At 38.6% G+C, this 17,762-nt stretch overlaps 1 protein-coding gene across 1 annotated transcript in view; it reads right to left on the bottom strand.

Moving 5' to 3' along the window:
* Positions 1 to 439: 439 nt before the first annotated feature.
* The window catches only part of DPP4 (dipeptidyl-peptidase 4), an 85,894-nt gene continuing 68,571 nt past the window's right edge, over positions 440 to 17,762 (bottom strand). The window contains exons 21-26 of the mRNA XM_011947095.1: positions 17,611 to 17,665; positions 16,934 to 17,033; positions 14,132 to 14,196; positions 3,504 to 3,576; positions 3,165 to 3,238; positions 440 to 1,580 (exon numbers count right to left, since the gene is read on the bottom strand). Of these exons, the coding sequence (XP_011802485.1) occupies positions 1,479 to 1,580; positions 3,165 to 3,238; positions 3,504 to 3,576; positions 14,132 to 14,196; positions 16,934 to 17,033; positions 17,611 to 17,665 (469 nt within the window). The 3' untranslated portion in view covers positions 440 to 1,478. The remainder of the gene's footprint in view (positions 1,581 to 3,164; positions 3,239 to 3,503; positions 3,577 to 14,131; positions 14,197 to 16,933; positions 17,034 to 17,610; positions 17,666 to 17,762) is intronic.

Raw genomic sequence — 17,762 nt, 5'->3', positions numbered from 1 at the left:
AAAACAAAACAAAATTATGCTTTCATTTTTATAGTAATGTCAACCACAAATAATTAGTCAACCACTTAAGTAATTGACTTGACTACTTCTCCTGAGCCATAAGAACTGCCAGAATGATATTTCTGATCTTATTTGTTCTTATATGAGCCTCATCATAGTTCCCTGGTATAAAATTATAAATCGTGTATGATACAAATAACTAAAATGTTTGATTTCTCAAAAGCTATATGTGTTTATGATAAGAGAATTGCATATTATTAGCAAAAATCTATGAACTATTTAGCTTAACACATTTTTATATATCTAACTTTTTACCAAAGCTGAACTATTTCCATGTTTATAAGGCAGTCTGGGATTACTAACAAAATAAACAAGAGTCTTTCTAGATAAATGTGTCCATATGCCAGTGTGGTTTAGGTCTGATTCAAGACACAAGTCATTACTTCTGAAAAAATGAAGGCACATTTATTAAATGACCAGGAGAAATTCCATAGTATGTAGAATGGGAATAATAATACATAACATTCTATTTTATGTTCCATTTTTTAAAATGAGTCCAAGGAAGTTAAAGTATTCTTTTAATGAAGACACTCAAAGAAATTAAATAAGAAAAATTGAGGCAAGGACTCCTTCAAGTTAAGATTTGCAATACAAATATTTTCATCTTTTAACAGGGCAAGCTGATGTGTTCACATCTCAGTTTCAAGCTGCCTCTTTCACTAGGAACATCAGTATGTTTTTTTTAAAGCACATTTACAATGCTTTCCCATCACCCTTGCTGTGTTTTTGTAGCACCTATAGCCATAACTGGCACCTGGGGGCCTGCATTGCTGGCAGTTTCCCTTACATTTCTTTGGAGTCTTTTCAACTGCTGTGGTTTTACTTAGAAGTCAGCGCTTTGCATATTTGATTTCCTGAGACTGTTTGAATAGTCTTTCTCAGAAAACTGTGCCAGTCTGGCTGTGAACAGATCTTCTCCGAGGGGAGCTGACAGTAGCCTGCTCGTGTTGGTATGCTTGGACTTGGGTTCCCAGCCATGCCCTGCTATCTTCTCTCCCTAATCCCTCTTATCCTGTCCCTGCCCTAGTGACATCACTGCCCACATCTTGCCATCCTTTTAAAGAAGAGAACAACATTTGAACCAGTCCAGTTAGAAAAAGATTAAAATCCTGCTCAGGGAATCTATGCAAAGCTTCCATAAAAACAATTCCTATTTGTTGTTTCAGCAGCTGATGCGGAAATGATTTTAAACAATAAAACCCGACCGGATAATTCAAACTTCTGTAAGGTAATAATCTGTTGTGAAGACAGAAGTCCCTACTTAAGATGATAGGTATGAAATTTGGGAACAAAGGTAAACTTAAGTTTCTTGATTTGAGTGTATATTTTTAAGATCATCATCTTGACAGTGCAGTTTTGAGATAATGAAAACAAAAATGACTTTTAATAAGCTTTAAATGGCATGGTGTTTTGAGGTGCTAAGGTAAAGAGAAACATTGTTTTATGAAGTGGCTCATGTGGGTGTATATATGTTGATGTGCTGTGCTGCTAGCGATTCCATGGTCTTCATCAGTATACCACTAGAGTGAGAAAGAAAAAAAGTTAGAATTAGGAAGTTAGTTGTCTTCTTTAAAAAAAAAAATACATAAATTCAAATGAGTTCTCACGAGCATACATGGTATAAAACAAGTGTTTTAATTCCTGAAGCAGTTTATAAACTGAAACAGGGTCAAAGAGGGTGTCTAATTTTCCCCCAGAGCTTTTCCAGGGCACATTGTTCTGTCCTGCAGAAGTCTCTGATCCTCTTTTGTAGGTGCTGAGAGAACTCACTGTGAATTTGGCTTTATTAAATAGTGCTTTAAAGATATGTAAATTTTAATTAAAACACCCAATCCATTTCCAAATTTGACTCAAAGGTCACTTAGAAATACACCATGCATGGGAAGGAATGCTTATCCCATTAAGCCCACTTGTTTTAATTAGAGTGTTATCAAGTGTTAAATTTCTCTATACTCTAGTAGATAAACTGTATTAAAATAAATGATTTTTTAAAAGCAATGTTGCCTAATATATAGCACCAAGAAACTAGAAAAAATCTATTTCAATATTACATATGTATGTTTAATAGAAGTGAAGTCAAAAGTCAGATGTATTATTTGCAAACACTTAAATTTTAAACTGGTATTTTAAAAATCTGTATATTTGACATTTATGTAAAAGGAATTTATGATCTGGGGCAAAAATGTATCAATTCATACCTTATTAAATAATTGGGAAGTCATTACTGGGCAAACATAAATTACGGAGACATAAGTTAACTTAAAAAAAAAAAAAAAGCATGTGTCTTTCCTTTGAATAATAGAAAAATAAACTTCAAACTGTTATAAAACACTGACCCAAAAGATAGCCAGTTTTTCTCACTATCAAGTAACTGTCCCACTCCTATGCATTGGGCACCATTTGAACTGAGCACATAGCAAATCATGTGTGTTAGAGGACACATAAATACATATACATGCATACATACATACATAAAAATACATATTTTTTCCTTCATCTGAAAATCTCTAATGCAGAAAATGAATTTGATGTAATACCCAGAAATATCCTCTGCATAGACAACAACAGCTCTAGCCATTTCTGACTTTATAAAACAATCCTAATTGTTTAATAAATAAACTGTGGTTATTTAACAAAAGATCACCTTGCAATTGCAAAAACTGAAGCATGCTGATTATTAAGATCCCACTGTTGTTCGAATGGCTAGTAATACGTACCAGACAGAAATGGATTTTCATATTTGAGCTGAGCTATTATCATGCTGGTTTCACTTTAGAATTACTCTGCTATATATTTACTGAATAAGTGATTACTTTTGAATCAAAATAGGGAGAGACTGAACAATCACATGAACAGGAGAGCGGTGTCTTGATACTCCCAGGATATGCAATATTGTGCTTCTTAACCACAAACTCACTAATATTATTGAACATTATTCTGTGCATGGCTCAAGGATACCACTCTTCTGACTTCACGTTGAAAAAAAAATTGTTTTAATGTTTTTATTCTGTCCTGTCTTTGGCACTGCTAAGAGAATTGGCCCAGAAAGAGGAAACTATACCCCACCAGCAACTTCCCTCCCCTTGCACAAAGTTTTTCTATACCATTGCCTGGAAATCCACTCCAGCATCGACCAGGGCTTTGGAGATCTGAGCTGACTGCTGAAAGTGAACGTTATCTGCAGGGAGAGAAAGGAAACATAAAGTAGCTAATAGCCGCTCCAGTTTTCTGGTACCAAGGGGTGGGAAAGGCACAAGAAGAAAGGGACTGTTTGAAGTTCTAGGACTCAGCATCCCATTTAGCCCAAGACAAGTGACTTGTGGAAAGCAACACTGTTTTATTGAAGTAAATGTAACAGTCTTGCCCCTCATGCTTTTGTTTTGTCAGTAGTGAAATTGCAAACCTGTCTGTGATACTAAAAAGTCTAATTAACTGAAACTCACCATCTGCTGTTCCATGAATAAGGAGGTACTCAACTTGTTTAAAATTTTCAGCTCTGCTCATGACTGTTGAATTCTGGAATTGGGAAAAAGAATGTCATTATTCAAAAAAGGATCTGCCATAAACTGATTTTTCACTTCAGTTTACAAAATAAAATGTTTTCAGCTGGGGCCCCCTTTGATACAAAATATAGCAAACCGATATTCAAGCAAATGCTGTCTCCATGCATGGCAGAATGCACAGCATGCCCTGTGCCTAGGAGACAGGACTGGAAGGGAGGATGCCACATCTTCCCTGAACATGCAGGAAGAGGGCACCTGCCACCCAGCCTGCATGCAAAACCCCTTGAGTCCCAGATCCCAGATTGGCTGTGTCCTATGCATTAGCACAGGGCAGAGTCTCATATTAGCAATGTATGTTCCATGGGCTTCTGCTGTAGTTCAGCCAAAAAGTGTATTGCCATGGCAACCATGTGTCACATGGTGCCATACATGCTACATTTCAAAGAGCCTGTACATAGCATTTGCAACTAAACATACTCTGCAATATGTCATGTGAACTTTGGTCCACATTGCTAAGCTCTGAATGAAAAGCAAATATTACCTCTTTGGGAACAGATGTTGAAAACCTAGGCAAATGTAACATATGGGAGGGGAAGAGGGTAAAAAAGATCAAAAATGGCCTTAGAAAATCAGTGGGTTGTTGTTATCTGCCTCATTCTGTGTATTAGCGGAGATACTATTAGATCAAGTCATACCCAAATTAGTCAAGGAAATAGGATTAAAAAAAAATTGGGAACTCAGCTTTTTGAGACTGCTATGTGGCCTGAGCCAGGGCTCCTAGAATGAGGGTCAGGAGTTTTGAATGAAAAAGCCATTGAAAGCATCTAGAGCTGGTCATCCAATTTTGAGGATATTTACCAAAGTTGGGATGATGGTAAAAATGCCACAAAATACTGTAGTGCCTTTGGGAGGGGGTGAGCTAGAGTCCACTTTGATGGTCCTGTTATGGATTGGGCAGGAAAGGGGCAGCAGCATTTCCATGGGTTTAAAAGCAGCCAGCTGGTCCTGCAGCACCTTGGTGAATCAAATTCAACTTTATGAAAGCCAAAGTTTATATTTCACAGATATCCCTGTAGCTCATATCAGCTTATATTTTTGATGGGAACCTTGGTGGCCTGGCAGGAAGGGAATGAGGCTAAAGTAACCGTGCTTGTATTCAAGTTCCAGTTTCAATATCAGTGAGCTATGCAACTGGAGATATGACGCTCTTTGAGCTTTGATTTCTATAAAATTGGAATTGAGTAGTCCCCCCTTATTGGCAGTTTTGCTTTCTATGGTTTCAGTTACCTGCAGTATAATACAATCAGATATTTTGAGAGAGACTGTACTCAATTAACTTTTATTACAGTTTATCATTATAATTGTTCTATTTTATTATTAACTATTGTTAATCTCTTACGATGCCCAATTTATAAACTTTATCATAGGTATGTATATATGTAGAGGAAAAACACCCATAATGTATAGAGGGCTCAGTACTATCCACAGTTTTGGCATCCACTGGGGGTCTTGGAATGTATTCACCTTAAATAAGGGTGGGCTCCTGTAACTCCTCTTACTCCATCACAATTATAGGAACCAAGAGGCATGGCAAAAGCATTTTTGGGGGGTTACATTTCTGATGCGGATGTGAGAATTCTTTAACAGTGTCTCTGGAAAAAAAGACATTTTATCTATGACTTTCAGGACAGAGCCACCCAAAATGTTTCAGTTGACTGAATGTCCCAAGGTCATTCTGGCCTAGTAGGCTTAAAACAAATGCGCTTCCTCTTCTGTGCAGGCTAGTTCCCACTTGTTCTGACCATATTCCATTTCTCACTGAAATTGAGAATTTTACTCATGAACTCTCAGAATAAAAACTTGAGTGAGACTCCTTTTATTTTTGAGAAACTTTTTTGTCTGGTAAGATGTCTCAGATAAATACATCTAAATATAAATCCATCTGTCCATCCATCCCAACATCACCATTCATCCCTCCATTCATTTTTTCATCTAGTCAATCAACATTTACTTATTATGTACTCCACTAAATGATAAGATCCATAAGAAAAAAGATTTGTCTATACTGTGCATTACTCTTAACAACTAATAGAATGCTAAATATTTATCAATTAAGTAGTAAATGAAATAAATTATCAAGCACTTGCAGTGTCCACTTCATTTGGTCCTAGTTTTGCAGAATCAAGTGTTATCAGCTGGGGTAGGCAGAATAAAATATGCTCATTCTGCAATGTATTGAGATATGTTTTGCCCACTTTCAATCCATACACCATGCCATTTATGAAAATAGCTAACATTCCACTGAGCATTTACTCTGTGCCTGTCGCTGTGTTAAGCATCACATATAAATAAGGGTTTATAAAAGCACTGTTATATCTAATCCTTGCAATATTCGCTTAAAATAGGTCTAGACCAATTCTGCTTTCTAGATGGAGGCACCGAGACTCAGAAGGTGAGTAACCGGCACCAGGTCACAACTACAGCAAGTGTCAGAGCTGGACAAAGTCTGACAGCAAGTCCTTTTTACTTCCTACATTGCGCTGCGTCTCTACTAAAATTCCAAGCTGTTTATGATGTGATCTTCTGGCAAAGAAACAGTGTGAAATAAAATGTTAATTAACTGTCCTGGAATCTGAAGTGCACAATAATAGTGGGTATCCTCTGAGATCCTCCTAAGACCCCATGCCTTCTCAGATTGCACTAATCAGAAGAGAGATTGCTCTGCACAGCCCTGGGTGATTTGGGAGGCATATTCTGTGACTACGCAAGTGACGTATAGCCTAATGGGGCAATAGAACTCTGAGCAATTCTCTGTCCTTCAGAGAGGAATAGGTCAAAATAAATGTCCCTAAAAGACAGTTTTCTGCAGCATTCAAAGCTGGAGACAAGAAAGGCTGAGGCTTGAGTACTGACTGTGAACATTAATCGCCTGAATTGCAGGTCCAGGTGCCCTCATGTGAGTCCTCTTTGGTGATCCTTTCTGTTAGCCATGCTCTCAGCCTGCACTGACTTCCTGCCTCCTTGTTTCTCTCCAAATTAAATTTAGCTCTTTGCTCGCGGAAGACAGTCAACTTTAACACTCAGACCTGACCCAAATATACAACTGTGCCACCTCACCTCACCTCCAAAAGCCTCATGGGTCTGCCTTGCTTGGCAGCTTGAAAAGCAAAAGCTGCTCCTACAACCTCCCCGAGCCATGAAACTGAGAAATGTCATTGAAACATAGAGTAATAGTTAGGAGACATATAAATACGCAGGACAGTTAGCAAGGAATGTGATAACTACTGGAGTTTGGACCAAAACAGTTTCTGGCTGCCTTTTTTTTTCTTAAATGGAGTGAATACAGGCTGAAAGAAGACAATTTTTATAAACAAGTAAAACCCTGAGCCTAAGATAAATGTTGTGATGTACACACTGTAGCTGTGATGAACTAGACATGGTGAGAAATGCAACATACTGAGAAAAAGACGAAAACTGTGATAAAAGTGTCATGATGCAAATTGTTTTACATTAACAATATTACACTACAAAGAAAGAAAGACAAATACTTTAATGCAGCAAGAGAAAAATAAAACAAAAGCTTCCCCTGCAACTGCAAGATAAGTGTGCCATTTCAAATGCGCACTTCCCCTGCTCACTGGGAGAAGCCTCCAGAGGGACCTCTCTGTGAGAGGGAGAGAGGCAGCCGAGAGACATATACCCACTTTAAGGCTCTGAGGCTACACAGAACATTTTTTCCCCCAGAAAAAGGCAGCTGTGTCACCTTGCCTCTGGAACCATTGATCATTCCCTACTCAACTGTGCACCCTGGCTTCTCAATTAACACCCTTTACGGTCCACTGTATGGCACACTTGAAGCTGTAAAGGTAACACACAAAGCCAGAAAAGGAAATACCGGCATGAATTTAAGGTATGGTTAATGATTAGAAAAAAATTAATTGTGCTATTTTAACCTACCAAAAGAGGATAATCCCTCTTTGCCTATCCATGGAAACAGAAATAAAAAAGGAAATGGATGACTAAGTTAGAAGCCGAATAGTCTATCACCAACTACTAAAAAGGAAACTCAGAGTGATAAATGGGCAAGGATGCAATGGTGGTGCAGTTGGCACTCTCCTGAGGCTAGAAACTTCCGGAGAGCCCCGCTGCCAGCAACAGCCTGGCAAGGAGAAGTGGGAAGGATCGGTCCAGTGGCAGTGCCGACTCCACAGCATCTCTGAGGAGCTTTTCCTTCAGTCCCCAAGAAGAACCATCTGTAGCTGCTCGTTGGATCATGCTGGTTCTTCAGTTACCTTCCAACAAATAAATCTTTGTATTTTTGAATTAAAAGAGAGAGCTGATAAGAGGAGGAGAGTACTATGAGAAACAGAAGGTATAACAATTTTTAAACTACCCCTAGTGCCATCTAGGAACCATAAGGACATTTTGCTTCCTGGAGATAATAGTGGTGGCAGCTGCCATGTTTTGAAAGCTTCCTTCATGGCAGGCACAGGCATCTCATTTAATGATTTCAATAACCCTGTGAGGTAGGTCTGATTATCCCATTTTCCAGATGAGGAAACTGAGATTCAGCAAGGTTAAGTAGCCTCCTCAAGCTCATACTGCTGGTAAGTGGTTGACACAGAAATTGAGGACATGTTGACCTAATCCCAAAAGCCCATGTCCCTTACTGTCATATTCTACCGGCACTTGACATCACAACCAAACAACTCATCCCATTTATAAGATCTTATAGAAAGAGCACACAGTCATTGGGTCTAATGGACAGCAACCCAGCACTTCAGTAAGATATGACCTTGGGTTTAGCGGCTTGCTCTGTGCATTCTCCTACTCGTAACCAAAGCTCCATAATTAATATTAAATTATGCCATTTGGGGAAGCACCATTAATCTCACATCAGGGGCCACAGAAAATGTTTAAGAAAAGAATGAACTCAACTCACTAAATCAGATGTTTTACTTGTTTACATCTATCAAACAACTGTACTCATGGGATGCCAAGGAGAGAGCTCCCATCAACCCCAGACAGGGGGCTCTACCTCAGGCCTCACCAAGCAACACTGGCTTCTTTAAAGATCACACAGCAGTCAACATTTTATCAGCACTCAACAAACAAGTTAAGGTTTGGCTTAAATCTGAAGGTCTCTCTCCCTTTGGCATATTCTGGGATAATAGAACAAATGTCAAATCAGTACAAGATGGCATATTTACAAAATTGCACCCTGTTTTGCATAACCTAACGATGCAGCAGTTCTTAAGGATTGAACATTTCAAATCTGCTAGCAGAAGACTGCCAAATCTATGACTGTTTCATACACTTGCCAAAAGCCTATCAAATTTTGAGCAAAATGCAAAATAAATCTCCTCTACAAGTTAAATCAGTCCCTTCTGTGTGTTCCAGGCTGCCCTCTTCTCTTGGCAACAAGGCTCAGGACTTGGGTCCTATTTCTCTTGCCCTTGATCTGATACTTCTTTCTGTGTGTATTCATAAATCCATCCCCTCCCCAGGCTTATGTCCTGCCTTCTTGGCCAGCATTTGGCTTGCTCTTCTCAGAGCCCTTCTTCTGTTATCCCTCAGTTCGTTGGACCTGCTTCACACATCGCCAGAAAACCACTCTTCCTGCTATTCATTTGTCTACTGTGCTGATCTGCCTCCCCCCAATATGTAACGTATTGAGAACATCATGCTCATCCTCCCCATCTTCTGAAATCGTTCTCTAATGATTCAGATTAGTGCCCTCTCTCCCTTTTCTAACCCTCAATATCAATATGTTGCATAACATCTTTGTGCCTCAGTTTCTGTGTCGGTAAAATAGAAACACAGTACTTATCTCGGAGGATCTGGAGGAGACTAAACCTGATAACCCATGTAAAGAGCTTACAATGATGACTTGCCATAGAAGCACTTAATAATGAATGAAAACATGAATGAAATAAGTGAAACTAGATCCCCTCTGGCTAGGGAGCGGAGAAGGGGAAACCCTAACTTCTCGGCCACTCCCCTTCCCCTTCCTATATGCTCCTAAGGTATAGAATTCCTGGGGCTTCATAGTCACAATTGGAAAACCACAAGTCTTTTTCATACATATTGGCTACTTTGTCATATTCAAATTCATCTTTTATTTCCTACTGTCTTTTATTTCTCTCCCCAAATACTGTTTTTCCTAACTGACAAGGAATAAACTTCTGAATGATTAAAATGCCAGGCACCTTGAATGGGTGAATGAAAGTCTACCACATGTTAACATTTTTTACAAGTTTGACTAAAAGACCCGTGACTGACCACATGAGAGACCATTCCTCCCTGTTAGGAGCCCACTCTGCAAGGTGTGGCTACAGCTGCTGTCTGCTGATTGACATTGGTTGTGAGGGTTGCCTCTTTGGATCTGATTCCTTTGCTCAAATCTGTCACCATATCTGTCTGCTGTGGACTGAGACACATTGCAGAAAAGATGTTTCCATAGAGCTATATTGCCCTTTAGCTCAGATTTGTCAACCCTCCACTTTAGCTGCCCATTTAGAGCTTCTGGTATCAGCTCCTTGAGATAAGGGGGGATGAACATCTCCTTTCCTCTTTGAGGTCTGGATATCATTTGAAAGTGCTTCTCCCTTGCCTCTTGCCAGTAGGTGGATGATTATCTCCAAAAAGAGTCTTATGGAGTCACTGTTTGTGTCACTGCATTGGGTCTAAGCCTTAGTCTCAGGGTCCCCTAATCCACATGGCAGCTTTGAAAGAATCGGAAAGGGTGCTCCATCTGGTTTGACACAGCCCTGGAGGTGTGTGCCTTAGAAAATGGAGTGTGGTCTGGCTTTCAGCAGGGCACAGGCTGAACAACTGCACATGGCATCCCCGCCTGTTCCATTCATGTATGCAAATGGCTCTTCTAATTCCCTTTCCTCAATGGTGAGAAGGACTTTGATTTCACGTGATGTGCTTCTCTTGGTGATGTGGATTTCTCTAAATTCTTCCAAATCCAGACCAACAATCACCTAATAATAAATCCTTTTCTTATTTGAATTTTATTAAAAACTGCATTTTCTTCTGGAGGCTGTAATTCTGGCCACCGTATCAGTGGCTCTTTAGCTGAAAACATGGACAAAGATCAAGGCTTTACTTGTTACACACTTTGGTCATTCCTAATCCTCAGTGTACTGAAAAGAGTCACTGATCCAGACTAAATGTGAACCGCTTTAAAAATATTTCCTTCTGATCCACTGAAATGCACAGGGTGGTGAAATCCTCTAAGGAATTGTCTCCTTTGTCTTTTCAAAAAGGATGGGAGGAAGACAGAAAGGGAGAGAAGGAGAGAGAGGGAGAGAGAAAGAGAGTGAGCGAGAGAGAGGAGAAAAGAAAAACAACCTGGGAAAGAAAAGTAAAAGATGGGGTCCAGAGGGGCAGCTGGGGCCTTGGAGGAAAATAGAATCTTTGAATGTATTCCTGCCAGAGACAAAAGCACAGGCTCATTTAAAAAACAAAGGAGGGCAGCTTTATTCTAAAGCCTGCTGTGCACCAAAAATAGGCACTTAGATTCAGTTCTCCACATAGATTCAGTTCTCCACATTTCGGAGGAAGCAACTTACCACGGTGGAGACAATTCAGTTAGTGCATTTGCCTCACTTGTATCCTGCCCACCTTAACTATCGCCCTCCCAAATAATTCCTCTTAGTAACACATTGGGAACCTTTAGCTCCCTGGTACTGGCAGTTTTAATGTGTCCATTGCCAGCAATGAATTTTGTGCCAAGAAAACCCGACTCCTGGCGTGGAAGGATTAAACAGTCCTCGGGTGCCATCTGTGCAGTGAAGTGAAAGAGTGACTTTGTGCACCCAGTGTGCGTGTGTTGCCATTGGCAGGAGGAAGTGACTTCTATTTACATAACTACCTCATGCAGCGAACACCTAAAGGGGGAGATGGAAATGGCCACCGCAGTGGGGGGTAGAGCTGGAGAAGAGGGGGATCTATGTGGGAACGAGGAGTCTATAGGAAAGACTGGAAATTTATGCAGGTTGAAATGGCAGACTACAGCTAATTATCCTATCTCATTATATAGGGAGGGCTGGTTGAAGGGGAAATACCCCATTGGCTGATGTTCTTTGAGGAAGTAGGGTAGATGCCATGAACCTCCTTAGATGTGAGGGTTAGGGCTTGATCTTGTGCTTCCAGCCTCCACTTTTTAGAATATAACTTTTTAAAAGAATCATGCCAGTAGGTGGATGATTATCTCCAAAAAGAGTCTTATGGAGTCACTGTTTGTGTCACTGCATTGGGTCTAAGCCTTAGTCTCACGGTCCCCTAATTCACATGGCAGCTTTGAAAGAATCGGAAAGGGTGCTCCATCTGGTTTGACACAGCCCTGGATGTGTGTGCCTTAGAAAATGGAGTGTTTTGGATTCATCATCCACCATGTTCAAGTGAGGGGTTGGGATCCTAGGCAGTTTCACCTCTAATGTTTCAGGAACTTTCAGTATTTTCTAGGAGAAAACTCTTTGACAATCAAATTTAAGTAGTCTGGTTGGGTCGTTAACAAGAAAATTTGAACTGGAAAATGAAAGCCGCAATGAAGAAATTCTTGTATAACAATGTTTCCCTTCAAAAAGTGTTTAAGTTAAATCAGGAAAGGTTTGAGGGTTTATACTCCCTAAAGGGGAAAGCAAAGAATATAATGTTGAATAGCTCTTACACCTTGAAGAGCTAACAGTACTGAAGAGGGGAAAATGCCATACAAGATACCTATCAGTTCAAGGTGGAATAAAATTGAGGATTCAGAGATATACAAGGAAACTGTCAAAAGGGGATTCAAAAGACGATGCTACTCCACTGAGAGGGCTGTATAAGTTTCTGAGTGGGTGGAGATGGAGGGGAAATGACACTCCAGGTGGAAGGAGCAGAGGGCAAAGGCACAAAAGGGAAAGCCACAGAAACATTCAGAGAACAGCAAGCATTCCAGACAAAGTGGGCTACCGTAGGAAGGGTGCCGAACACCTGGTAAAGAGTGAGGACTGGGCTTAGTTGAGTACACAAGAAGGAACCATGAACATGTTGTGGGTGGGAGTCAATCTCCCAGCTCTGTGCGCAATAGACTGGAGTGTGAGAAGACAGGATAAGGGGAGACAAATCGGGTTATTGTTATAAAAGGAGATAGGTTATATGACAATAGCAATGTGGTTACAAAGAAGGAAATGAGTGTCTAAAGCAGCTTATGGGAGGTGGAGGAGAAAGAATGGGAAGAATTGAGCCCTAAGTATTAAATGCAACCCTTAGCAGAAATGGGGACAATGTAATTATGGGACTTTTTTGTAGGGGTAGATGATCTGTGCATCTCACTTTGCAGATTGTTACTTTTCTATCTTAACTGATAAACAGACAGGAAAACTGTCATATAGCCACTAACACAAAAACATTGCTATCACAGCTCCCTGCACACACACACACACACACACACACACACCCCTTACTCATTAAGCTGAAAGTAATTGGTAAAACTAAATTGTCTATACTTGTCTTGCAAAACTGGAAACTTTTGAGTTTTACTGTGTTTTGATCAGATGACTTCAGCATCCATAGTAATAGTGATGACATCTTACAAAAACATACGGATATTGCTCAGAGCAATGTATTAATATGAAGTCATGACACAGATGAGAAGAAATTGTGTTCTTAAGTTATTCTTACTGTTTTTCTTTCTCTTTAATTCACTGTCTTGGGAAAAATTGTGAACATTCTTTGGAAAATGTAAACATCATAGATGATTTACCTTGTCAGCTGTAAGTTTCAGGGTTTTAAAACAATTTTTTTCCAACCTAACATGACAAACAGAATCAGCAAAGTTTTGGAATGATCAAAGTGCCAGAAGGGTCCCTAGTACTTACGCTAGCACTTCCAGCTGCATCAATGTGGCACCAAAGACAATGCTCTGGCTTTGCCGTGGCATCCACACTAGCACATGGGGGCTGTCAATGATAGTTGCACCCACACCATATTTTAAATGCTATAGCCCATCTGCAGAGCAACCTGCCCACTGGTTCTCCCATCAGGCAACCAGCCTGTTGGATGCTATTCAGTGATTTAGGTTTAGGGCTTTTTAAGGGTACTGCCCAACTGTACCTACCTCTCACCTGCTTTACTTAAATCTTGTGTGAACAAAACCGTACATAATTGGCTATGAGTAAGAAAATTATAGTCTCATATATACATCTTATGATAATACTATAAGAAATTTCAATATATAGCTAAAGGTTTAGAGAGTCTTCTGGGCTCTAAAGGAATACGTTGAATTTCTAATAGGTTTTCTAAACTGAAATTTTATAATTAAAGTAATTATCTGATGTTGCTTTGTATTTCTAAATGAATGCATATTGTGACCTATATAGCATGCGATAAAGACTGTAATTATGCAGAATATAGTAGGGGAAGCTATTGGAGTATCTCTAAACCACCTGTGTTATTTCTTTTTAACAAGAATTTTGTTGGAAATAAAAATATATATTTTCTAGAATAGATATACTTAAGAAGGTTCTTAAACCACTTATAAATAGGTTATAAAATAGGCATAAGTCCTCATCTCTTACCCTGTAATGGTCAAGGTTGTCTTCTGGAGTTGGGAGACCCATGTAACGTTCTGTGTACACTGAATCTGTGAAAGAAAAAACAGTTTAATTCATACAATAACAACTTTTCTTGCTTTTAATGGGCCACTTCAGTGTTTCCATATGTCTTCACTCATGTATAGGAATATAGAGTTACTCTCAGAAGTATCTCTGTGTGGTTATGAAGAAGGAAAAGGGAGGCTAAAGCAGCTTATGGGAGGTAATTTTTTACTTGCCTTGCTCATATAGCCAGAGATTCTAATTCCCAGCTCCCTGCATATTCATACCTTTCCACACTGAGCCCTAACCCATTCTCACTTTCCCCTTACAGTGGGGCAAAGGGAGATCAAACCAGATGATCTAAAATCCAATCAATAATCCACCTACAGGAAAGTCAAATGTGAAGTGCTAAGGGGTAAGGGATCTTAACATTATCATATGACCCTCTCAAGGAATTTGAGTTAGGAAGTCACTTAATGCCTCAATTGTGTTGAAATTTTTTGGTTATAATACAAGTATGTGCCCTGATTTATGATCATCTATTTCCTTTTGGAGACCCCTAACAATGTTCAATTACTAGTTGCTGATTTAAATCATATTTTATTTTGGGGGTCAGGCTACAATTCACTATAATAAAAAGAAATAATTCAGTTATCATTTATTTGCTATGTATCCCCACATTGGCTCAGCTACTCCATCATAATGCAAGTTAAACATTTGTTTTCTCTCATTTTGTGGTGAAGCCTCAATTTTTGTGGTAAAACAGTTGAGCATTGTGAAACAGATTACATTAATATCTGTCTGCTGAAATGACATAAGCTCTTTTATCTATAAATATGGTTGAAAAACAGGTTGCATAATTGGTTTGGTTATTTTGGATAGTTAAACATATTTTGCCTGATTTAAAAAAAATTAAATGATACATTATATATATTTGGCCTAAAATATCAGTGAAAAAAAAAATTTATTGAGGCCAAATTGCAATAAACTTTAAAAACCTGACATAACTGCTTTGAAAACTCCCTCCTTAAGTGACCAGATTACAGCTAAAAAGTCTAAGAATTTTATCTTGCCATTGTGCTGTATAGGTTAATGGCTTGAATTTCACTATAATTTACAAGCATTTCAAAGCCAATTTCATTAATTTTAAAAATAGGTATATTATCTAAATTCAACATTCTAACACTTTTTGAATGACTGGTATTGTAGATTAGAAACTACACTAATGAGTGTTAGTTGCTCCATATGTATACTTTATGCCATTTCTCTGAAAGTCAAAATATTTTCCTCCAAAATTACTAACAGTGGCATTTTATCATTTTGATTAACATGAAAACCGACTATACGTAATTTTATATACTTAAAGGACACTACTATAAAAATAGAATATTTTAAAAGATACTTTAAAATATAAGATCTTCATAAAATGCTTGTATCTTTTTTAACTTTAGTATTTAAATATTAATATCTCAGGCTGTATGTTAGATGGGGAAAAATGACCTTTAAGGGCAAAACACATTTTCCTCTAGGTAGCTGCAGACTTTAATTCTGCTTGTCATAGAACACAATACTCCTTTCTTATTTATGCTAACCAGGTTTACGTGTATAAGAAGATCTGAAATTTTAAAAATAACATTTAAAAAATACTGCACAATGCAATTGTAAACTTTTAAAAAATATGCCTTAAAACACCATTTACATATTCCTTTTGTCCCATCTTTGAATAAAATTGTTTAAATTTAAACATATATAAGAACTCTAGACAATTCCTATGTATTATGTTGGTCTATATACATTAAATGAAGTTTTCTTCTCATTTCATATTTTTAAACTTACAAAGATTTACTCCATTATTTTATTGACCACTAGAGGTCTCCAAAAACAAGCCATCCAACAGAACAATTAATATCAAGCAGAGAAATACTATGAAAACAAATTCATTGTGTGTAGATAAAATTATAACTATGCCCTCCAATTTTCTTAACAGAAAGATAGAGATGTATTTCTACATTGGTTTATCTTGACTGGGAGAGACTTTAAGAGTCTTTTCCTCTGGGTACTACCATATTTCTGGATATAAAATATTTAATGAGCTATTCGTCATCAACCATTCTTTTCCTACACTAGACAGAAGACTTGAGATGGGGTCAGAAGAGGTGCAGGAAAATCATTCATCTCCTTACCACCCCTGACTCTTCCCTCCTCCCTCATCTTCCATCGCTTACTCCCTCCCCTTTGAGAATTGCAGTCTTAGAGGTATATGATGCCTTGAAAAATAATAGTCTCTCAATGACAAAGAGCATATTCTAGAGTAGCTTTCACCTATTAAGAGATAGTGAAAAAAAGAAACCAACCCTCCGATAGGTATTTCCACTGTTTCTCCTCTCCTCTTCCCATCCAAAGCCCTACTTATATTTGACATTTAATTGAAGGGAAAGAGATACACACTTCTCTCACTCTGCTAATATGTGAAACCCAAGAATCAAATTAGAGTAAAGATAAGGAACGATTTATATGTAGAAATGTAGCATTGGGGCTGTTTTGAAATTTGGAAAACAGAATTTGTTGATAAAAAACCAAATGTGTAATAAAATATACCACCCAGCTTTGCACAATAGCAGAATAAATGAGATCATCTTATTATAGGTATCCAAAAAGAACCTCTAAGATGAATCAGCCTATTATTCGCTGTAAAAACACTGAAACTCAGAAAGGAATGGCTTTGTTACTGGCATTTTGAGGTCAACACTCCGTATCTCTTTGTACCTGGCAGCAATTACATACCATAGTACTCCCACCGGGATACAGGCGCCACGGCTATTCCACACTTGAACACGCCGCTTCCCGATCCCAGGACCATTGAGGTTACGTACCCTCCATATGACTAAGGAATGGAAACAGTTATTTTTATGGAGGTAAAAGAATAAGGACATATGGTAAGCGAATCGCAGTTTCCACATTTCTCACATCTTTATATACTGTGCCTCTTTAGAGATAAAAAGCATGGTATAGGAGGCTTAAATTGGCCTTAATTGGACAGTATCTTTAAAGACTACACTTTCAGAGCCCTGATCCCTTTCTTGGTAGGTATACGGGGGAAAATATGGAAAATTTGCTGACCCTAGTGACTGGGTGGTACCAATTATAGAATATTTAAAAACAATAACATGAAATCTTTACTGACTGATGCATAAGAAAAAGTCTCCTTCCTTCTTTCCCTTCCCTCTTCCCTCCCTTTCACTCCTTCCTTCTTGCTCTTTCTACCTCACCTCCCTCGCTCATCATAATAAACAAAGGTGTAAGCCTGACTCAGTGGAGATTCTGCAGGGTTACTGCCCAGAGACCTAAGACTTGATAGATGTGATTTTCACCTCCAAATATGTATATACAAAAGATAAATTAACCTACTCTGAGTGATATTCACTAACGAATGCATACAGATTCATCAGTCAACTACTCACCCAGCCCCAAATTGCAATTCGTTTGTTGTCCACAAATCCCATTTTTGAAAATTGTCTAAAACACATGGAAAAAGTCCACAGATCAGTACTGCTGTGTACAGAAAACTTAGATAAGGCACAAATGTGAAACCCTGCCATTTGTTCTCTGCTTC

The sequence above is a fragment of the Colobus angolensis genome, unplaced genomic scaffold (genome assembly GCF_000951035.1).
Source record: "Colobus angolensis palliatus isolate OR3802 unplaced genomic scaffold, Cang.pa_1.0 Scaffold259, whole genome shotgun sequence".
Lineage (NCBI taxonomy): Eukaryota > Metazoa > Chordata > Mammalia > Primates > Cercopithecidae > Colobus > Colobus angolensis.
Note: the sequence above shows the minus strand (reverse complement) of the source record. Positions and strands in the feature narration are given on the sequence as shown.